Source organism: Corapipo altera, unplaced genomic scaffold, assembly GCF_003945725.1.
Source record: "Corapipo altera isolate COAL_440 unplaced genomic scaffold, ASM394572v1 60995, whole genome shotgun sequence".
Classification (NCBI taxonomy): Eukaryota; Metazoa; Chordata; class Aves; order Passeriformes; family Pipridae; genus Corapipo; species Corapipo altera.
In genome coordinates this window covers 102,808-126,550 of record NW_020885121.1, presented here as the reverse complement: position 1 = coordinate 126,550, position 23,743 = coordinate 102,808, and the positions used below count along the sequence as shown (strand labels likewise).

The 23,743-nt window shown below is 38.6% G+C and overlaps 1 protein-coding gene across 4 annotated transcripts; it reads left to right on the top strand.

The window, feature by feature from the left end:
• Window positions 1-212: 212 nt before the first annotated feature.
• Window positions 213-23,722, top strand: CSNK1D (casein kinase 1 delta). 4 transcript variants are annotated; one of them, XR_003532027.1, is made up of 10 exons: window positions 213-539; window positions 4,210-4,320; window positions 6,110-6,258; window positions 6,734-6,962; window positions 7,333-7,503; window positions 9,007-9,155; window positions 9,734-9,905; window positions 10,210-10,349; window positions 21,199-21,390; window positions 23,343-23,722. XR_003532027.1 is itself a non-coding variant. In XM_027669971.1 (10 exons), the coding sequence occupies exons 1-9, from the start codon at window positions 464-466 to the stop codon at window positions 17,070-17,072; spliced, it is 1,230 nt and encodes a 409-aa protein (XP_027525772.1). In that variant the 5' UTR covers window positions 213-463; the 3' UTR covers window positions 17,073-17,106; window positions 18,921-19,326. The 4 variants fall into 4 exon arrangements, 3 of the variants coding, with proteins under 3 accessions (XP_027525772.1, XP_027525771.1, XP_027525770.1); XM_027669971.1 differs by lacking the exons at window positions 21,199-21,390; window positions 23,343-23,722 and adding exons at window positions 17,040-17,106; window positions 18,921-19,326; XM_027669970.1 differs by lacking the exon at window positions 23,343-23,722 and having other exon boundaries at window positions 21,199-22,756.
• Window positions 23,723-23,743: the final 21 nt, after the last annotated feature.

Below are 23,743 nucleotides of genomic sequence, written 5' to 3'. Positions count from 1 at the left end.
GCACTCCGCAGTCAAATGAGCACTTCTCGGAAAGCACCGCTACCAGAATACATAGCCACTACAGTGACCCACGGCCTCCGGGAACAGGACAACCGCCGCCCTCGGAAGGCTGTGGGCCGCACTGGCCGCCCCCGCCGGCCCGGGCCGGGGGGAAGCGCTGGGGCCGCGCGGCCCCGCCCCGAGCGAGCGCGGGGGGGCGGAGGGGCGGGGCCGGCGCCAGGGAAGTGAGGTCACGCAGGATGGCGGCTCGGGGCCCGCGGCGCTGAGGGGTCGCTCGCGCGGGTAATCCGCGTCCATCCTGCCCAGGAGCTGCGGCGGCGGTGCCGCCTGTGCCGCAAGTATCGAGCGGCAAGATCAGAGCCGCGATGGCATCCGGAGCCGCAGGACTGTGAAGCATCAGAGCGGGAGCCGACGGGCCGGGCAGAGCAACAGAACCGGGGCGCTGACGAGCCGAGCTGCCGTCATGGAGCTGAGGGTTGGGAACCGGTACCGGCTCGGCCGGAAGATCGGGAGCGGCTCCTTCGGGGACATCTACCTTGGTATGAAGGGTTGGCTCGCCGGGGGCTGACCTGGCGGTTCTGTGGCTCTGTGGAGAATACCGGGGGCCGAACCAGGTCGAGCGCTGGGCGCTGCTCTTTGCCCGGCCCGCGCACAGCCCCCGGCGAGGTTGGGCCGGGGGCAACCCCCGGAACCTCATTCACCTTGTTTGCAGCTCAGGCTACGCTGCTGACCAAGAAATGCCCTTTGATGTGAAGTACCTTGCTAGGGGCACAGCAGTATCAATGTAATATTTCGTTGACATCGTGTCCTAATTTGGACAGTGCGGAAATCGGGAATTCTGGCTGCCTCCTCCCATTGTCTGGTGACCTTGGGCACGGTTTGCATCTGTGAAATGGGGAGAAGGGTAAAAATCATCTAATTTATAAGGAAAGAAAAAAAACATATGCCCCAAAAATCCCACAACCCCCCACATTGAGAAAAACATTTTGGGAAAGAAACGTGTATCAGAGTTAAGTATTGCCGCAGTGGACTAGGAAAAATTGCTGTCACAGGGATGTTTGTTTCTCCCGTGAGGCCTAAAAAAAAAATTCCACAGCTACAGGTGATTAGATTGCAGTTCAAAGAAACCTTAAATTCTTCAAAGAATCCTCATAGTTTGGCTAATCCTGTTGCTTGACTGTCACCCTAATTGTGATTGACATGCAATTGTAGAATGTACAGGATTGGAATTGTCTTTGTTTATCCGTTTCTATAGCTATCTAACATAACAGCCTACTGGTTATGATTATGACAAGCACAAGTGGTAGGTACATCAAGTTTTGAAAGCCGATGTTTTTGAAATGGTCAATATATCATGCAAACTCTCAAGCCATATGAAATGGGTTAAATCCAAAGAAATAAGGACTTTATGTCTTGTCCCATAGAAACAAGTACTCTGCTTTTGAAAATCACGTTAACTTTGAAAAGCAAATCAAGAAACAGGGGGAAGGTGGAACTTGCAGGAGCTTAGGTGTATTTATTGCATATCTGTGGAAGGTAAAGGCAATGTCACTTGATAATGTATGTGGTATGTCTGGCAGTGCATGCAGTATGAGTGGTGGGGGGAGTTTTTTCTAGACAGCAGTGTTTCATGTTGCAGTGCACAGCTGGCATTCCAAAATAATTCATTAGCTATAGCTGCTTGTTTACAGATAGTGAAATACTGGTTATCCATAATACAGATCATGTGCCTGATGGAAAATCCACATTTCTGACACATGACATGTAGTTGTCTAGAGACAGAGAACGTGATTCTTCCTCTCTGCAATGCTTGCACGGAAGATTGAAGACTTGTGAGAAGGATTGTGGTAATGTTTGTGCAAAAATCCTTGTTAGCTACTGTTGGGATTTTGGGTGGTGATTAAGACAGCAGTTAAAGTCTGAAAAGTTTTAGATGATTTGAAAAACTCTTAACTTTTGATTACTATTCAGATAAATCCGTTTATATTATAGTATAGATTTAAAGTGTAAGTAAAAGAAATTTTTTTTTATCTGACACTTTTTATGCATGTAGCTCACACCAGTAAAGTTGCGCAGAAAGTAGTAGTTCACTATATATTAGTATTAATGGCATGCTGCATTTTGCACAATAAATTCTCCAATTTTTACGTTTTCTTTTTATTTCTAAATATTGTCAGGAATTTACATTTAGGGGCTTATTGCAAATGTCATGCCCGAGCCAGTAATTAGCACAGAAGTACATGAGTGGAAGATCCAGCTCGTGGCATAGGTTTATTTTTCCAGGGGAAATTACTGTTTCTCAGGAACTGAAGCCTTTTGAAGAGCCCCGTTTGGTTTGCCTATCATTATTGTGTAGAACAGACATTTGAAAACTGTGCTTTTTGTGACAATGAAATGTGATCGGGTTTTTAAAAAATCAGATTTCTGCTTGGTGTTGTTCAGATTGCACAGCAGACATAAGCGTGTTAAAATAACTTTCAAAGTTATTTCAGAAGTCATAAATTATTTTTAAGTACATGTGCCTTCTGATAGCCCTCAGTGAATTTTAGATTACTTCAGTATATTTCCAGCTTGGTTTTATGCTTTGAAACAGAAAATTTGATTATTTTTGCCTGTTTCCAGTCCCCAGTGTTTGTTTTTGTTTTAAATGCAGCTACTAGGATGTTGAAGACATTCCAGAATAGAGGGAAGGGACTTCCTCCCTTTTCCCAATCCTTCCCTCTTCCCCTTCTTTGGAATAAGCAACCAGCACCACTGTTAGTATCACAGTCCTTCCATATTTTTTCCTATTCTCCCTCATACCTCAAAATTTGCCTTCTGGAATTTGGAAGGGGGGTCTGTGGGACAGGATTTTGAAGTGTAAGGCACTGTTGTAAATAAAGGAGTATGGATAACTGAAGAAAAGAAAATTTAGGAATTTACCTAAGTTCCCTTTCAGAGGAAGATATGAAAGAAATAGATTTCTAGATATTCTAACAAGTATGAAACATGGACAAGAGGGAGGGGGTCAGAGTAGGCATTTGTTTTGTTGCCCAGACCATGAGGTCAAGTAAATACAAGTCACAAAGACATTGCAGTCATTGTGTTACGTGTATATTTTCCTTGCATTACGTGTATATTTTTCTTAATAAATTTTGGGTTATAAACTGATTAAAATAACGTCCAAAGCCTTCCTTACAGTAGAGGACTTTGTAATACCAAGTAAATTGGAATTTTGGAGTTTAAAAGAAAATACTTCCACAACTTTAGACTTGCTTTTCCACTTACAAATGCTGACTTCTTATTATACTTCTTCTCATTATTTGTCTTAATTGGTTTGTGTGACTCCCCAAAAGGGCATTATGGAACTGGCAAAGGTATAGATAAGCGAAATGGGAAATAATATGCAGTAATTAAAAATTACTTATGGAAAGAATGACAAGAATTTGGGAAGAGTTATAGGAAAGTGAAGCAGGGTAAAAGTCTGTGCAATGTTAATCATGGCAAAAGTGAGTACAAAAAGGTTGTTCACTGTTTCTCTAAAAAAAACCCTAGAGAACCTCAAGTTAGGCTTTTAAAAGTGGGGATCAGGTCAAACAGGTGATGTATTTCACATGATCCTTGACCATGAGGTAATGCAGAAAAGAGAAAGCCAAATTCTGAAAGTAGAGACTTAACAATATGTCTAAAAAGTGTTACACATTTTCTTTTGTCATTTCCTGTTTCTTGATTATAGACAGTCTGTCTTCTAACCAGATAAAATCATAAGGTGTCAGGATATATCTGAAATATGTTGAGATTTACGGAAGTTATAGTCTCTATTTCCAAGGCATAAGAGGAGGTGATTTGAATACCTACCATTTCTTGGGTTGACAGGGATTCATATGTGTAAATACTCATTCTGAGCACTTGCACCACAAACTGGAACTGGAAAGACACCCTTGAGAAGATGCACTCATTTTGGGTGGAGTTTTTTTTAATGGGATAGCAGCAATTTGGGCTTTTTGTGTTACAGTGTCTAATAGTTTTCTTTTTAAATACTGGTCTGTCAGAGAGTATCTGTAAGGTTTCAGAAGAATTTTTAGATAATTGTGGCTGAAAGTACTTAATAATCTCTGGGTGTTTGCCATTGAGAAATAGTTTGTCAATATTTGGGGTTTTTTCAGTCTTGACAAAGGAAATGTATTTCAAAAATAATTTGACCAATGTTTTAAATTCTTGTGGTTTTAGGAACTGATATTGCTGCCGGAGAGGAGGTTGCAATTAAGTTGGAATGTGTGAAAACGAAACACCCTCAGCTCCACATCGAGAGTAAAATCTACAAAATGATGCAGGGTGGAGGCAAGCAAATTATTTTCTTTCTTCAAAGATTTAACTGTTTTTGCATCTTTGTGTCTGCCACCTGGAAGTATTTAATGTCCAAGATCCCTTTTGACAAATAAGGAGAAGGTGAGAAAGGTAGCAGGATAGGTGAAGAGCAGCATCTCAGTTCTTCTTCAAGGGATGTAGAGTAGCAGTTCTGAATCCATGGCTACTAAACTTCACGATAACCACTAAGATCCTCTGATGTTGCTTATGGTCCCATGATATTAAAACGTGAAGACCTTGTACAATGTAAAACAAAGTTCGGTCCCATCTAGCAGTACACTGATTTCCTTATGATTCTCATGGGTCAGTGAAAGATTGTAGTCACTGTTTTGGACCATTTCATCTAACTTGCTTATAGTAATAGCACGTTTCTGAACTTTTTTAGTTCAGGTTAATTTTTGTTGCATATGTTAGTATTCTTCCTTCTGAGTTAAAAATATTTCCTTGCTATGAGAACTCAAAGACAAAATGGCATTAGTAGTGGAGAATAGGAGTGAAACAACTTCAGAGCTCCTGCAAGTATTCTGCTACGATAACTCTCATATATTTTGGAATCCTGTAAATGTAAGATTCCCATGCAGTTCTGGGACATAAACCTGGTGTAGTTAATTTTTGCTTTTGTTTCATAGTCCCTGGAATTCTTCCTAAACGAGGCTATATTTCGCGTAACGTTTACATTCCACACTGTATCTCAAATGCAAAGTACAGTAGTAAGATGTCTGGATAATAATGTGTATTTGCATTTAGGTATTTTTTAATTCCTGCCTCATTCAGTTGCCAGCTGCGTGTAACTGGAATAGCTTTCATAGAGTAAAACGTTTCCCTTATGACCTTACTAAGGCTGTGATGGTGGGTACTTTCTGAGGATAAATGCTGTGAAGTCAGGTGGCAGAAGGTTGAGTTTCTACAGGTTTCTTTGTGAAGACAATTCAGGATAAAGTAATGCATATCAAGTAAAGGCAAGAGTTTAAAGTGGGTGAATTATCACATTTCACACCAAAATGCATAGAATTAACTCAAAGTAAGACATTTGAAATTCTGCGTAAGGCTACCTACATATAGGTTTATTTCAAAATATTTGAGCATTTCTACAGCTTTGTGTGAAATAAGATTCCTGAGTTTCTTCATAAATTTCAGCTAATTTTCATACTCTCAAACCGGATATATAATGCGTTTCCTAAACACCATTACTTTGGTAGAGATTCACCAAACAGCAAATACTATGGAACGGAAGGAAAGATAAGTATGAAGAAAATTCATTGCAAATTGAAATGAAAGAGACAGATATTTCATGGTGATCTTGCGGGCTTTGAAACTAAGTTGATTTCTAAGGCCTTCTTCAGTAATAATATCTAGTGATTTGTCAGTGTCTTTATTTTCAGAGTTCCGATTTGTGCCTTGTTGCAGTCTTGGAGACTGCATGGGAATTAATGTTTGTAAAATGCTTAAGGTTCAAATCCAGCAAAAATGCTCAATACTGTCAAATTATAAGCTAAGTACAAAGACTGGGAAGTTTTGGGGAAGAGGATAAAGGTTGTTTTTAGACCTCTCTTGCCATTATTTTGTATTGATTCTGCTGGAAGTTATCAAACAGTTCATTTTTTAATGTCTGAAGGTAGCATAATATATTAGGCTTCAGTGTAAATGGAAACATTCACAGTAACGACCCCCTTAGAGTTCATCTTAAGAGCCTTGAAGATACGTGCGTGTGAACTGTGTAAATCAAATTGTTATACTGAATAAACTGTTTCCTTTTTTCTAGTGGGTATTCCCACAATTAAGTGGTGTGGAGCTGAAGGGGACTACAACGTTATGGTGATGGAGCTGTTGGGACCAAGTCTTGAAGATCTCTTCAATTTTTGTTCAAGGAAATTTAGCCTCAAGACAGTCCTGCTACTTGCTGACCAAATGGTAGGAAACTGTTCTGTTGTTCTTGATAGTGCAGCATGTTGGGATATTAAAATTTTCTGAGAAATCAACTACATTTTATTTCTGTAATTTAGAGATGAATAGGCTGTATCATTAGAGAAAAGACTCAAAATTAGTTCTGTTTTGGTAAATCCAAACTACCTTATCAAAAGTGATTACCAAGTCTTAAATGATTTTTAAAAACTGGACCTGCACTGTTTGCAAACCAGGTGTTGCACTGCTCAAAGACAAAGAAATTTCCCTCAAGAAAGTTTTGGGAAATAAATATAAAGTAGACACAGGGAAAGACCTGGAAAGAAGGTTTATCTGTTGTCTTCTATTAATGCCCTTAGAGTTTACAGTAAAAAGGTTTTTTGCCTCTTTTACTATTAAGACAGTATTGCTAGTGTTTTTATAAGAAAAAGGTGTATGCCTAACTAGTCTCTCAACAATGAGGTTTTTTGTTGTCTGTATTTAGATTAGTCGAATTGAGTACATTCACTCTAAGAACTTCATCCACCGAGATGTGAAGCCAGATAACTTCCTAATGGGCCTGGGGAAGAAAGGCAATCTTGTCTACATAATAGACTTTGGACTAGCAAAGAAGTATCGAGATGCTCGAACTCACCAACATATTCCGTATCGTGAAAATAAAAACTTAACAGGAACTGCCCGCTATGCATCCATCAACACTCATCTTGGAATTGGTGAGCTGGGGAAAGCAATAAAGAGAAACTTGAAGTGTTGATGCACGTAGTTTTAGTGAAAGTGGGTGTTGCTTTATGGAGGCATGGTAGACAGACTCTATTTTTGGCAGTAACAGTGCAGCATGTGTGGTCTTGCATCTCTTGATTGGGTGGGATTGAGTCAGTTTGTAATGCTCAGGAATTAGCACATTTTTTAACAACTGTAAGAGTAATAGGCTTTTTCTTGTACTGAATGCATTTATCATGGGCATAGTAAGTCTCCACTGTCTCTTGTTTTTCTGAGGGTTTCTATGGCAGTCTTGTTGCACAGTCTTTTGTTTTTCCAGTAGAAAATAAAACCTAATGAGTTCACTTTTTTATGCTGTTGTAGAGCAATCTCGCAGAGATGACTTGGAGTCCTTGGGCTATGTACTGATGTATTTTAACCTGGGCTCCCTCCCCTGGCAGGGATTGAAAGCAGCAACAAAGAGGCAGAAATATGAACGTATCAGTGAAAAGAAAATGTCTACACCCATTGAGGTTTTGTGTAAAGGATATCCTTGTAAGTTACTCTTTTGTGACACTAGGCCTACATGTTCATGTTTTAGTGGTAACTTTTCTTTACGCTAAATTCTACCCATCTTTTTCATTTCTCTCTCTTTCCCCCTCCCCTCCCCCCACTTTCCCTCCTCTACCCATCGCAATTTAGCGCATCTGTGATAAAATACTCTGCTGTCAAGACTAGGATTTTTGTGTTCATAGAGCATTTATAATTTTCCCATGTCTAAACTCTTGGTAAATAATAACTGTGATGCTCTGGAAGGGTAGCTTGGTACACCTGATTTGTGCTGTATTTTGTGTGCATGTGTTAGCTGGATAACTTGTAACAGACAAACAACTTTTTAACAAACTACAGATTTCTCTATGTGTGTGGGTACTGTTTCATGGATAAATTGGATTGCACAGTCCATAGATGGACTTCTTAACATATTGCAGTTGCCACTTGTCATACCAGGTTTGGCCTGCTGAAGGTTAGCATTTGAGAGAGGCATAAGAAACCCTCTTGGATCCTGGAATCATGCCTCAAAGCTGTTCTGTTTCTCAGTTTATTTGCACCACAACAATAACAAGGCATTTTTGATTCCTGAAAAATGATACTTAAATTTGTTTTAAAACTTCTTAACACTAGCTGTCATCAGACAATATTTTCATTTCATGAGGATTTATGTCTCTTCTTTGCCCCCTCTTGACTTTGGCAACTAGTTACGGTGACAAGAGCTACAGTTTTTGTTCGAGTTGTTGGAAAATTCATTGTCTTTGATATGTTTCAAATGTTGCATCCTACATGTTCCTTTACATTCATGAATTATGTTTTTTCTCTGGGGTTAACGGGCAGGGAAGGCTAATCAACTTTTCTTGTACCATTTGTTAAAATTTCTTCCTTAACATAAATTTTTAGTATCTTATTTCGTCTGGAAAGATTTAAATTCAAAAGCTAGTCTTTTGATACTGCTATTTTCTCTGGTGTATTGAATTCACTACAATTTTCCTTTTTTTTTTTTTTTGCTGTGTAACTAATATTTTGTTTGCCATCTAAAAACAAGCTTTCAGACTATTAGGAATTAAAAAACGTAGCATGACTTACGTGGGAAATTTGAGTCCCCTAGTTTTTGTGTGTTTTGTGAGGTAGCAGAAGTGAATCTTTACGTGGCTTAACAAAGAGATGCTATTCCATGTCCCACAAAAAATTGTTAAGTCTATTCAAAGCAAAGTTTTAAGTCTCCCCCACCAACTGTTGGTTAAAAAACTGTGCTTATGGGTCCTCTCTGCTGTTGGCAAGTGAGAACTTTCCCTCCTCTGTGATAGACTATTTTTCAGTGTTGTCTTGAGAAGTGGGTTATAGTGGTCCCCTTGGTAGATTTCTAGTATTAGGTCATTATTCTTTTTCTTATGTTTCGGAGATTCCCCACTTTTTGGGTTCAGGGTGGTTTGGTTTTGTTTTATTTAGAATTATAAAAAGCAAATGTGAAGCTGAAGAGAAAAATCAGGCTTTCTTTAATTGCAGCGGAATTTGCCACATACTTGAATTTCTGCCGCTCTTTGCGTTTTGATGACAAACCGGACTATTCCTATCTAAGGCAATTATTCAGAAACCTCTTCCATCGACAAGGGTTCTCCTATGACTATGTATTTGACTGGAACATGCTGAAATTTGTGAGTAGCTGACATAACTTTATAAAACTTTTTAATTTTTAATGGTTGTAGTTGGGTTTTTTTATTACATTGTCAGTTTTGAGTATCTTAACTGATACTGTGAGATTGTCCTCCCTTTTTCTTTCTGGCAGCTCTATTCTATAGAAAAAAAGATCAGGAAATGAGGAAAGGCGGGAGATACGGGACCCATGGTATAGGGGTTGAATAACAACTAAGTTGAAATTACAGGGTTTTCAATGTGTAAGGCTTCTGAGGCACTTCCATTAGGGCAGTCACCAGATTAGGTTGTGGAATTATTATTTTTATCCCACCTTGATTTTCAGCATGGGTCATTTGCACCTGCTGGGGAGATGTCCAGCTACCATAGCAGTATGTGTGTACTTTAGCATTTTGAAGACTATACCAGTAGTTGTATGAACAAAATTCATGGCAGTTCTAAAGAAATTTTACCAAAATAATTAATGCCATACCAGACTTCAATTTACATGTTGTCCAGTTCTTTCTTTTCAGTATTTTTATCCAAACGTGTAGTTGTAAGCTCAGTAATCCCCAAGTTGTTCACTAGTCTTGACCCGCAGGGTGCAAGCAGAGCGGCTGAAGATGCCGAACGTGAAAGGCGAGAACGAGAGGAAAGGTTAAGACATACACGAAGTCCAGCTGTGCGTGGATTACCCTCCACTGCGTCCAGCAGGCTGAGAGGAACGCAAGATGTAGCTCCTCCTACTCCCCTTACCCCAACTTCACATGCTGGTAAGTAACCAAGTACCTGGGTAGGTGTACCTTCTAGACTAATTTGCAGTTTGTCTCTGGTCAGAGTTTGGGTTTTTTGCTTGGTTTTTTTACCCCTTGGTTTTTAGTAGATTGAAGGTAATTATGTACACTCATTACACGCTAATTGATACTTAAATTTCTGCGAATGTAAAACAAAGGCCTTGATTTCTCTTATTTGAATCTGTGGAATTTTTATGTGCAAACAGCGAGAGTGTAATTTTCCCAGTGACCGTGTTAAAATTGCATTTCTCGTTATGAGAATCTAATGCAGTTTTTCTCACAGCCAACACCTCTCCTCGGCCGGTGTCTGGTATGGAACGAGAAAGGAAAGTGAGTATGAGATTGCATCGTGGAGCCCCAGTCAATATCTCCTCATCTGACTTAACAGGCCGACAAGATACCTCTCGCATGTCAACTTCGCAGGTAAAAAAAAAACAACTATGTACTGAAAAAAATGAACGTGATTTGATAAAGTTCATTTGCCAAAAGAACTTACTAGCTAATTGACATGATTTCATACTGATTTTGCAGATAATGTTTATTCATATAAATACTTGACCCTTAGCCTGAATGTGATGTGGCTGTAAAGAATTATTTTTTTTTTACCTTGACAGCAATAAGCATAGAATGCTCCAAGTAATAAAGTCATTGATGTCTGAGATGGTGCAAAATTGTCAAGAGACAGTATTTTTACCTATGATTATGAGATTTATCTTCTTTACTCATTGAGTTTTTTGTACCTGCTACCAGTGAAGAAGCAGAGTAAGAGGCAATTGTGAGTCATGTTTCCTAATCAACCGAGCAGAGAGTATTGGTGCAGAAAAGACAAGAAATAGTTGAAGTATAGGGAGGTGTAATAGTGAAGAAATATAGTGTAGTACTCTTACTTCAGAGCCAACAGGAGGCAACATATATGGATGATGGATGGGTTGCAGAAGACTGATTTGAAGAGAATGGCAGGAGGATGAATGGTAGTGATTCATAGTCAGCACTGAAATCATCCTTGTTGGTCACAGTGACTTAGCAAACAGACTTTAGGAATATTTCCTTTTAAAACTGACAGTGTTTAAATATGTTTTTAACTCTTTACCCTAAAACATAAAAGTTTAGGCTGTAACATTCCTTTCTCGGCATATTCAGACAGTCTTGTCCCAAGCAGTGTGTGGCATGGCTTTGTACAATTTACTTTTGGTCTTACTTAGAGAATGGGAATCACCCATACTATAGACATTCTGCAACATTACTGGGAAAGCAGTGTGTTAGGAGGACTGGTGCAGTGACCTAGGGGTTTTTCCATCATGGCTCAATGCTGTGCTGGAGTTCTAACTGCATAATTTTTGCCATGGACTCATTCCTCATTGACAGGGAACATTGACAAAAATTAACTCAGTTCCTCTAGGCTTCATCATTTAATTGGGGGAGTTAGTTATTTGGGATAGTACATGTTCTTATATGTGAGATCATAGTCCTGGAAAGAAGGCCTTTTTATTTAGATGGAGGCCGGGTGGATATTTCCAATGAAGACTGAGAGTGAATTGGCTTGGAGAAACAATTCTGCTGTAATAAAAGTGAAGTGGGATTTTTTTGGCTTTTAAGGTGAATGGGTTGTTAAACCATGTAGATGCACAGATATATATGCTTGCACAAGGGATGAACAGTTCAGGAGCAGAAATGACTGCACGAGAATAGGGGATAGATGAGGTTTTCTGTATTCACTGTGGCGGCCAGTTTTGCCATCTTAAATTGTTCGCCGAACTGCAATTCTTGCCACCAGAAATTCTCATGCTGAAATATTTTTATTTTAAATAGTACAAAAACAAAGAGGGTAGAATTGTGCATAGTTATGATCTTGTAAATATGCATAAATACCTGATAAAAGAATGTAAAGAAGGTGCAGCTAGACTCTTCACAGTGATATCCGGTGAATGGACAGCGGGCACAAATTGAAATATAAGAAATTCCATTTAAACATACGAATAAACTTTTTTACTATGGAAGTGGGCAAAGACTGTAACAGGTTGCCCTAAGAGGTTGTGGAGTCTCCCTTTTCCGAATTACTTGGAGCCCAACTGGACATCGTCCTGAGTGGCCTGCTCTAGTTGACTGTGCTTTGTATAGTGGGATTAGACTACATGGTTTCCAGGGGCCACTTTTGACCTTGAGTGTTCTGTGAGGCTGTGATGCAGAATTCTCCCCAAACCTTTACTCAAATGTAAAGATGGTTTCCTGGAGAAGTGTGTTTGCCCAGGATTTGTCTCTGGCATTCTGAGGAAATCTCAGATGCTTTGCTTCCATTACCTGTCAGATAAATGAGTAATAGCAGTAACAGAAGTAAATGCAGTGATGTCACTTGACTGTGTTAGGAGAGGGTATATCTTTACTTTTTTTACGATGTTAATGACATGTTACTCAGTGTGCAGGTGACACCTTGCTAAACTTTGTAAGATATGAGTAAGACCAGTGGGCTTGCAGATACAGATTTTGGTTCTGCCTAGCTTGTAAAATGGGAATACTCTGAGATTGTGTAGGGCTGTGTGGATTTTTTTGAGTAGTCTTTGAACATCCAGATGTGTAATTTGTGATGTGGACCAACAGTACAGTCTGTCTTACTGGCACATCTCCATACCTGCCCTTTTAAACACTCTGCTCCAAATATGGAATCACTTGGTTGACTTCTTTACAATCCCAGTAGCAGCCTAGTGGGGATCTTCATTCATCGTCTGTTGTTTTCATTTTAGTTCTTAATGAAGACACTGAACCACTGCTGGTATCTGCTTATGATAACTGAATAATAGAATCACAGAATCAGAGAATTTTCTGAGTTGGAATGGACCCACAAGGATCATCATGTTCAACTTTTAAGTGAATTGCCCATAGAGGGATCAAACCCACAACCTTAGTGTTATTAGCACCATGTTCTAACCAGCTGAGCTACTCTCAGGGTCATAGTGTGTGACTACAGTGTAATGTAAACAGATTCCCATGGGCCTGTTGTAATAGGAAGGCAAGAGGGATTTGCAGAGCGAATGGGCTGGGTTGGAAGGGACCTTATGGATCATCTTGTCCTAACCCCTCTGCCATGGGCAGAGAACCTTCCACTAGGCAAGTTACTCAGAGCCCCGCACGGCCTTGCCTTGAACATCTCCAGGGATAGAGCATCCACAACCTCTCTGGGCAACCTGTTCCAATGCCTCACCACCTTTATGATAAAGAATTTCCTCCTAATATGTAAATCTACCCTCCTTCAGCTTAAGGCCAGTCACCTTGCCCCTCTCCAGCCTTCTTGTAAGCCCACTTTAGGTATTGGAAGGCTGCTCTAAGTCTTGCTGGAGCCTTCCCTTCTCCAGCCCTATGATCAACTTAATGGCTCTCCTCTGGACTCATTCTGACAGGTCAACATCGTTCTTGTGTTGAAGGCCCCAGACCAGGACACAGTACTCCAAGTGGGATCTTGTAAAAGCAGAATGGAGTGGGAGAATCCCCTCCCTCTACCTGGTGGTCACTCTTCTTTAGATGCAGCCCAGGACAGAGTTGGCTTTCTGGGTTGCGAGCACACATTGCTGAGTCATGTTGAGCTTTACATCCGTGAACACCCCCAAGACTTATTCTCCAGGTCTGCTCTCGATCCGTTCTCCACCCAACCTGTACTTATGCTTGAGACTGACCCAACCCAGGTGCAGGAGCATGCACTTGACCTTGTTGAACTACATGAGGCTCACAGAGGCCCACTGCTCAAGCCTGTCAGGGTCCCCCTGTATGGCATCCCTTCCCTCCAGCATGTTGACTGCATCGCACAATTTGGTGTTGTCAACAAACTTGCTCAGGGTGCCTTCGATCCCCCTGTCCGTGTCAATGACAAAGATGTTAAACAGTGCTGGTCCCAATATTGACCCACGAGGAACAAACACCACTTGTCACTGCTTTCCATGTGGGCATGGAGCCATTGACCACAACTCTTAGAGTGCGACCATCTGGCCAATTCCATATCCACCAAGTGGTCCATATGTCAAATCCATGTCTCTCCAGTTTAGAGACAAAGATGTCATGGGAGACAGTGACAGAGGCTTTGCAAAAGTCCAGGTGGGTGATGTCACTTGCTCATCCCTTGTCCACAAATGCTTAACCCCATCATAGAAGGCCACCAAATTTGTCAGGCACAATTTACCTTTAGTGAAGCCATATTGGCTGTCACCAATCACCTCATTTTCCATGTGCCTTAGCATAGTTTCCAGGAGGATCTCCTACATGATTTTGCCAGACACTGAAGTGAGACTGACTGGCCTGGACTTCCCTGCATTTTATTTCCCTTTATAAAAGTAGGGGTTTTGTTTCCCCTTTTCTAGTCAGTGGGAAATATGCTTCTCAGATATGATGGACAGTGGTGTAGCCCCTTCCTCAGCCAGTTCTTTCAGGACCCGTGGATGTATCTCATCTGGTCCCATGCATTGCGCGCTTACAGGTTCCTTAAATGGTCTCAAACCCAGTCTTCTCCTACAGCGGGTGGTTCTTCATTCTCCCAATCCTTCCCTTCACCTTTTGCAACTTGGTGGTGTGACTGAAACACTTTACTTAAATTTTACCTTACAACACTTCCGCTTGAGCTTGTTGGAAAAAAATGCACTTTCGTTTTCCTGGCTCTCACTCCCTAGCAGGCAAGATGGCTCAAGTTGCAGGTTTTCATAGCTTATGCTCTTACAGTCCTCATAATATTATAGTTCTTCCATCATCAAAATTTATCCTTAGATGTTAACCAGGTTACCAATTAAAGCCTTGGATTTTCAATTATCTTCATACCTTGTTCTCAATCAGGAAAACATTAACTATTTCAAGTTACATGACAGAGTCATTAAAGAGAGTTTTGATTGTCTAGATGTAAGAATATCGAAAGTCATCCATACAACTTCTTATCAAGAGAACAGTAAAGAACAGCAACTGTTTGTCCATGCCCGTTCCAAGTGTGTTAATTTCCTTAGCAAGTCTTAAGTAATTATACTACCACTGTTCCTTTTTCAGGAAGTGCTTAAAACATACTCCTGTCAGAAGGCAACTTTTAGTTTGCCATACAGATCTGCAGATGTCTTCTGTTACAAAGTACATTTGTTAGAGTTCTTATTTATAATTTGATGGATTATTTTTGTTATTTATTTGGATGCCTTGGTTTGACAAGGCAGTGGTGCATCTGTAATCTCTCTTCATCTAGAGGAAGGGCTAGTCAAAGAAATAATGAAAGCTACTTGCCTCTAGGGAAACATTCTTAAAGATGGCTCTTGTGTTTTTATCTTTTTTCTAAATTGAGTTCTGATCTGTTCAGACTGAAACTGAAAAACTAAGGCTGTGAATGTAGATAATAGGAACCAAAATTCCCTTATGTTCTCGGAGAAATTTAACACTCACGTAAAATGGTAATTAGCAAAGTAGGTGTCATTTATTCCCCATATCCAAGATATTGTCCACATAACACCTAAGTATTTCTTGTTAAAAGGACTAGCACTTAGTACCACTAAGTAATGGGTGTTTATTGGAGTAACAACTAGCATATCTATGAAAGGGTTCGTAAAACTTAGAAGTGTGACTAAAGAAATTTTGTAAATTCTGTGGCACATGTTATTTGGTACTTTTCTTGATTTTATGAAGTGAATGTACAGTGAAAAACCTGCAAGTTGTGAGTTGACATTAATAAACATAGACATTAGTGAGAGTTGAGCAGTCAAGCAAAGCCTGTTCAAATAAAATGTGTATTACTGCAGTATTCCAAATTCTGATTAGGATGAGGGAGTGGAGGCCATTGTCTTATTTGTTAGAACTATATCTGTGGTAAAGAATGACTGAAGAGGCAGGTATAATGTTGGAGAGGTTAGTGTGATGTCATAATGAAAGGATGTAATTTCATCCTTGAATCTAAGTACGATACAGTAATGAACAGAAGTGGAGAGGTTATTTTGTGCCATTAATGAGATGGATTAGGAAAACAGGTTATATAATGCAGAAGTTTTAAATCCATTTCTTTCAGTTTGTCTGAAAGATAAGAGAACGTCTTGAGTGAGTTGGTGTAGTATTTGAGAGACAGTGATTTTAACAAGAACTAATGTTTATGCAGAAAACACATAAAGAACCTATTGCTTAAAATGAAAATCACACATGTAGAGAAAGGCAAAATAGAAGTCTAAATGAAGGTAGTCAGCTACTGAAAGAACTTCTAAAATAAGTAGATCATCTGTCCTCTTTGCCTTTGTGTCGAAACTGGATTCATTTCTCAGTTGTGTATTTGAGTCTAAAGCAAGCCTAAATTACAGGCTTGTGTGCAATGAAGGGTTGTGATCTGTACTGGACAGAAAGCCATACTGGCTGTTAAAAGATCCATCTGCTCTTAAGCTCTGTAAGTGAATTGTTCCCTAAGTCTCCTTTACATGTAGTTTTTAAATGTTAAGAGATGTAGTAAAGGAGGTAACAAGTATTCTAGTAAATACTACTTTGAATCAGTGCTGTAGGTCCACATTGCACAGGCTGCATCCTGAAAGCAGTGGTTATCTCGAGAGTCTAGTTATGGGTGAGTAGCCTTCATTTCCTTCAACGAAAGGTTCAGTCTGACTGTTCATGGCGTACAGTAAGTTGTTTAATTTTTTTTCTTGAATGCAGCATGTTCAGTACCCAACAGTCAAAGCTGTGCCAAATTCCTACTGGTATATTCTCTCTATGTTTGGAAGAAAAGATTGGAGTGCTGCACAAAAAAATATTTGATTAAGTCTCTTTGACAGGAGAAGTTTCTAGAAGACTGTAGCCAATACTGGCATTGAACAACTTAGAGGCTGTGCCATACTTCCAATGCCTCTGCATTTTCCATTTCCTCATCAGCGAATCTTTCTCCATATATCTCTCTTAATAGGCGTCATACACTGTGTTGTTCTTCTGACCCTGTCAGCTTTCTTTGCGGATTAATGATTTGTTCCTTTTACATATCTCTTAATATGATGGAAATGTCCTATAGAAGTCTGAAATCAGAACTGCTCAAAAGATAGAGTTGCTACTGGAAGTTCAAGTTGGATTTTTGTTAGACATCTTTATATATTGGGACAGTGGAACTGTTACAAACTGCTGTCTTTTCCCCTACCTCAGAATAGCATTCCTTTCGAACACCATGGCAAGTAGCTGCTCGTCTCCTTTCGTTGGAAGGCAGCACTGGGTGAGTGCTTCTCATTAGACACCAAAACTTTGGATGGGGTGGGAAAAAAACTCTTTGGAAACATCCGACTTTGCTTCTTCTCATGTGATCTCAAAATTTTATTTGTGCCTTCTGGTCAGATGCTTGATAAAGCATTGATTTTTCTCTAACTTAAAAACAAATGTTCTTCCAAAAGTTGAGTTATTGCTGCTGTTTCACTTGGACTCTTAAGCAGAATTGACAAAAATAGTGACTTAAAAAGTCCCTAAAATTGTTCGAGTATCATGAATGAAATAAAATAAGTCTAAATTTTAGCTGTTTGAGAATTATATGTCTTTCCAGGGATGTTGATGCAGCAGTATGTCATCCATTCAAAACCAGATCTGCTTCAGAATCATAAAAGCAAAATACTTGTATGAAGACTCAATTGACAATAGTACTCAAATGAGGCTCTGTCTTGTCATGAATAGAATGTTCTACTACAGCCTTATCCATTTTTCACTGTTTTATATTCTTCTCCATGCCCTATGAGCTCTCATTTTAAAAGTACACAGATATATTCAGATGTGCATTTAAAAAATGTTCACATACTAAGGAGAATCATTTGAACGTGAGCATCTCAGAGGTAGACAGGCTTGGATTTGGGTATTTAGAACTCTTTTCCACTGTTCATTGTAGTAGAAGTTTCTGTCTTTCTGTGTGCAGCTTTTGGCCTTTTAGTCTGTTCTGCTTTTGGCAATAGCAGGTTTCATCGGGAAAATAACAAGTTTCAGTTGGAATCTGAACCTTAATGGCTGAAGAATGCTTTTCTTAAGTATTTCAGGAGCTTCTTTGCTTTGCTTATTATTAAAAAAAGGCTGTGAAATTTTTCTGTTCCTTGATAAATTCTGTGGTATAGCTCTATTTGCTGTCTCACTTTCTCTGTAAAGCCTATGCTTGCACTAATCCTATATCTCTAGTTGGTAAAGAATTCTGCTATTCCTCTTCTGTTTTCTCTTTCTGCTTTATGTGCTTGGCTGAGTCTGCACAAGCTGCTTTGTGAACAGTTTGTAACATTAAACAGATCCAACTGTAAATGACAGCTTAACACTTTAAAGACCAATTAAAAATAAAAAAATACATTAATAAATGCAAAAAAGCAAACCTAAAGCTTTGCATTGAAAAGCCTGTGTGCTGGAGACATGCAGATTGTGGTCTGCTCAGGGTTCTGCCTGTATCGGTTGGCCTTTATTGTATGCCTTAGTATTTGTAGCTGTTGACAGCTGAAACGAATACTGAATACTGATCCAGCTGCTTGGACATTTCTCGCTTCTTAAATTGCAGAGATGTTTTGGTGTTTTTCACTTTCACGGTGTAAGTGATATTTCAATAATGTTACACTCTTACTGCAGTAGGTCAAGCTATGGTAGTAAGTGGAATATCTTTTAACACAATGTCCCAGAAAAGCTGTTGAAAATAATTAATTTTTTTTAACCTTCTTAGTGATACTTTTTCCCCAAAAACTTGAGTGTTCATTGAGTCTATTATTGCGCATTAGTAGTGTTTTCACCTGGTTCATTCTTTCTTTTGTGCTTGTTTATGCTCTGTTCACTTTTCTTCAAAACACCCCCTCTGGCTGGAAAGGTGAATTTTCCATGTTAACTTCTAATAAAAGAGGAAAATTATAGGGAACTTCATGTAGCTACAGGTGGGTGTAAAACATTGTGTAGCTCGTTGGATTTTAAATTCACACACTTCTTTTTGGCAATGAATTGTTGAAAAGTACATTGAGAGACACTTGTATGTTAACTGGACGTGACATGTGCTGATATTGTTTTGTTTTTTGGCTTTGGTAGATTCCTGCTCGGGTAACTACCAGTGTTCTCCAGTCTGCTGTGCACCGATGAAAATTATTTTGCCACGGAGGGCAGATAATGCATGGCTGATCTCCTGTTTTACCAATGGCTTTACTAGCAAAAATACCCTAAACTAGAGCGGAAATTGGAGTTCTCCGTGTGACCTAAAAGGCACTTGGAGGAACATGCAGAGACTCCAGCAGCTGCCATTACAGGACGCTTTTGCCAGAAACCCAATGACCTTAAGAGAAACCCTGTGGTAACAGGGCTGGAAAAGGAGGATGGTTTACAGAGTTGACCGCCTGTTATTGGATGGCCATTTCAGTTTTCCCTCCACAGGCGGCAGACTTTATCCCCTTTTTATTATTCTACTGTAACTATAAATCTTCTACTTGGTTTAAGAAAGTTTTTTGTATCATTTTGCTAAAATTATTGGCTTAATTCTCTGTAAAGAACTCTTGCTTTTGTCTGATTTAAAAATGTAGAATATAAACAAACCTTAACTAAAGACAATGACTTGAAATTTCTTGTTTAAAAGGTTAGTCTGCCAGGGAACATGTAAATGAATCAAAACGATCTGATGTTATTTAAACTGTTTACTTTCATGTATGGGCCCATTCTGATTGAGTCGGTTTTGTCATGAAATTTTTAAAACTGTTAGTTTATTCTGCTGTTTGCTGTCTTCATTTACACTGGACATATAACTTTCTGTGTAACACAAAGGAATTTTTAATACTCATTCTTTTTCATAAAAGAGGAGAACTTAAATACCCTGCAGGAGAGTCTTAAGTATAGTAAAGATTGTACAGATGGATTTCTTTTTTTGTAAAAAACATGAAGGACAAAGTGAAAGACTGACATTTGAGGGATTTAGAACTTGACAGCTTGTCCTATCTCTCTGCTTAGTTTGAGTAAATGGATAGTTTCAAACATTGTTTTTACTGGGAAGATTTTGTTTCCGCATCTCTGAGGCTAGTTAACTTGGAGGCTATTGCAAGTGGAAAATAGATGTTACTACTGAGTCTTCAGTGAATTTGTGTGTTTCATTCAGCATTCACATGCTTATAAAAAAATAAATAAATTGATATAGGCCTTTTGTGACACGCCAAGACTCAAAAAAGGAATTATTAAAAAAAACCCAAACAACAAAACCACCCCCAAACATAACAACCTATTCTTGCTGTGAAATCCTCAGAATTTTTACAATCCAGGTGCATACCATAATTAATTCTTAACTATATTCAACCTGAGTATGCCCAGAATCATTAGCTAGGCATAAGTCACTCAACATGCTCAAGTTGTCCAAAAAGCTGTTGTTAACACCTGTTGGTTATGAAATATGGGAAATTCCTCATATTGTTTGTTACTGTAAGTGGTCTCATAAAAGTAGGTGTTCTGTCTTCACGGTACTTGGAACAGTATCAGAACTATTATGAATGAAATAGTGGAAAATTCCATGTTGGAAATGAAAGTATATACAGAGATTTTGTTTGAACAGTTAGGTATTTTGAGAAATTCTTCCCTGCTTGGAAACAATTTTTTAAACGTGTATTGGTCTTCAAATTTTTATGGAGAATAGTTTTTACTGTGTCTTCACAAATTCTTTTTTGCCCCTCTCAGAAGTCCACATACTAAATATTATCATTCTTCTTTGAGTGTTTTCATAATGTCAGCTATTTGCTTGTGTGTACTTCGGTCAGACTGGGGAAACATGTTTGGGGAGAGTATAGTGGAAAAGCTTAAGAAGTTGATACACAGATAAGTTTGCATACGGGAATGACTTCCTCAGTTACTATAAACTTTGGTATTTTAGGCATGTGCACTACCATTTGAACAGTTTTACACTTCACTGTGCTTTCCTTGTAAATATCTGTGGTTAATAATGTAATGTGTGAAGGATTTACAAAAGCAGCCTTTTTATTCTCTCTGTATCTGGGCCATTAGATTGCTGTGCTATACTTAAAAGTTGACTGCAGACTTCTAGAATTGTAGTCACTTCTGGACAATTTTTGTCCTTCATAATGGTTAAATTCCATCATGCAGAAAATAGTTAGAATGTCTGTGTAAACCTATGTACTGAAAACTAGTATCTCGAAGCGCTTCATTTGTACTACCACTGTATTTGTGTACTTTAACAGTTGTGTAAATACATTCATATCAACTTCTATTCTTCTTCGGTGTAACTTACTTACAATGAATCCTTATCCTTTAGTTGATGCAATGTCTTTCTTTTTTTTTTTTTTTTTTTTTTTTTTTTTTTTTTTTTTTTTTTTTTTAGGGGTTTCTGTACCCGCAAAGAATGCTGTCAGTTGCAAACATTTGAAGATACTGTCTTAGTACCAAAACTTGCACTGAAGGATTTTGGTAGTTTGGTAGTTGTGATCAGAATGCAACAGTTGGGGGATACAGGAAGAAAGAGAAAGTATTAGTTGCTTTGCTCACAGAAAGCATGTATTTTGTCTCTTTAAAGGTAAATGGTTTTGTTTGAATATCGCTTCATTTCCAGAAGTTGAATTTTTTTTTCAAATGCTTTTGCTTATCAAGTAATACATGGTACTGATAAAGAAGTATGGTAAAAGAATTGAGACTGGTTCAGTTTTGGGAGCTAAGATAAGAGCAAGAAAAATACTGAGCTTTACCCACAATGCCTTGTATAATAAAATCCTGGCTTTTGCTGTGTTATTCTCAAAAGTCTTCTTATAATCTGAGGGCAGATGCACCTTCAAGAATCCTTTCTGTTTCTTATTAGCAGGCCTTTAAAAGTTGGAAGGGTATTTTAATTTATTCTCATAATTTTCATTTAGAACTGGTTATGTGCTTTTATGTGGAAAGTACCACCTATGCTGCTGTTTTACATAATCTTGAATGGTTAAAGAGTCCTTGAGTTCTTCATGATAGAAGTACTTTAAAAACAATTGAAAAGAAATCCTATGCTTTAAGAGAGATATTAATTAAAAAACGTTTGAGTCTATATATTCAATGTTAACTTGACAGAAGTATTCAAAATATCCCTTGGATGACAGCATGTAGAACTCATCCTTTATTCTCCAGTGGGGTAAAATGTCATAAGCACAACTATTTGTTTTTCCCATGTCCCAAACCCAAGTGTAGCACTGACCCCTCATTATAGCATACATGTTCATTTCAAGAATATTTCTCTTTGTAAAAGAATGAAATAAAAAGGTCTGTATTTTGTTCTTCAACTTTCGCTTTGCAAAAGCTGGACTTGGTGTGTACAAAATATCAAGTGAAAACAAACAATGCTGCTCTTTTTTTAATAGTGCTGAGCTGTCTAGTCAGAAATCTAGATTTAATCTGGTTGTGAGGAATTGTAATCCATGAACTTAATCCTGCAGCAAAGTAGCTTTTAAAATTCACTGGATGGGACAAGTTAATAATAAAATGGTTTTACTGTGAAAGAATGCAGTACTTTGTTATTAAAAACAGTACATTTCCCTCTGATTAATTCAGGCAACAATTATTGACTTTATATGTATATGTCTAGATTTAAGTGACTGTTTGAACCTGAATTGTGTAGGCTATGTGCATTTTTCAATACTTTTGTACCAGGAGAGTGCTCAGAGGCCTGATCTTCAGTAAGAACCTGTTTCACAGCAAAATCCTACTAACTTTATCAGCAGATATTTGCACAGGATTAAGACTTTATGACTTTTTCTCAGACGTTATTGCTTTTTTCTTGCCTAATATTATTAAGACTAGTATGCTTTGGTTCTTCTATCAAAACCACATGCTGCAGGCAGAGGGACAACAGAAAATGAAATGAGATCTATACATACAGAATCGACAAAAATACATCTTTGGACAAAAAATTTTAAGATCGTGTTCTTTGTTAATCTCATTTGGGGAGAATTCTTGATTCAAAATGTGTAAGATCTAGGTCTGAGATACAGGTAAGCATAATGGACAGAGAATAATATGGAAAAAGGAGAAATTGTGTGGATCATCCTAAAGTATCAAGCCCTAGTCTACTGTGTCTTTGCTGTGAGCAATCAAGGGTGCTTGGGATGAGACATGGAACAAAACAAGAATTCATTTGTACATTATGCACTTGCAAGAAAATGTTTAGTCTTGACCATAACAAGAAAAACCGTTTTGTTTAATTACTTGCTTCAGACCTGCAAGTGTTATAGGCACAAAGGCAATGCAGAGGTTCTGGTATTGCCCATAATCCTTAAGGAAAGCATAAACCAGGGTAATTTGAGGTCATGCACAGAATTTTTCTTAGAAGACCTCAAACAGCAGATGTTTCTCTGCTCTCATTGCTAAGCAATTGTATTTAAAGTTTGATTGTCATTTTCAGCAATTGATCTTATGGCATGTTTTTCAGCAAGACTGAAAAGCCTTTTGCAATTTCAGAATTTTAAATACTAAAACCTAGATATGCTTCTTCGTTGGATTCAGAGATTTACTGTGAAAGGCTTTAAACTGCTGAAAGAGTAGTTGATGAAGAGTGAGGAGAGCAAGAGGTGTCCTTTCTTAATGCTCTGAAGCATTCATCTGGAGTAGTGAGGAACACTGCCAGCTGGAATGTTGCTGAGATGATGAAGCAAGTATGGAGATCTGTCAAGGAACAAACAGTGTATAACCAGAGGTAAGTAGCTTTTTACTCTGTCTCTAACTTGCCATACTTTCTCCGACAAATACAGGACTCCTGATCTCACAGACCGTGTCACTAGTAAAGTGCTTTTAAGAGCCCTGACTTTTTAGTGGATGCACCTTTTTCCTACTGAGATGAAGATGAGCTCTATTCCAGAAGCATTAGAAAGCTGCTAAAATAATACATTCCAAAGCCGTGGCTTCTC

Excerpts from the sequence above, each read along its gene's own strand:
- CSNK1D (XM_027669969.1), top strand. The coding sequence starts at position 464 with ATGGAGCTGAGGGTTGGGAACCGGTACCGGCTCGGCCGGAAGATCGGG. Across the intron at positions 540-4,209 it reads CTTCGGGGACATCTACCTTG|GAACTGATATTGCTGCCGGA; the intron begins GTATGAAGGGTT and ends TTGTGGTTTTAG. Across the intron at positions 7,504-9,006 it reads TTTGTGTAAAGGATATCCTT|CGGAATTTGCCACATACTTG; the intron begins GTAAGTTACTCT and ends CTTTAATTGCAG.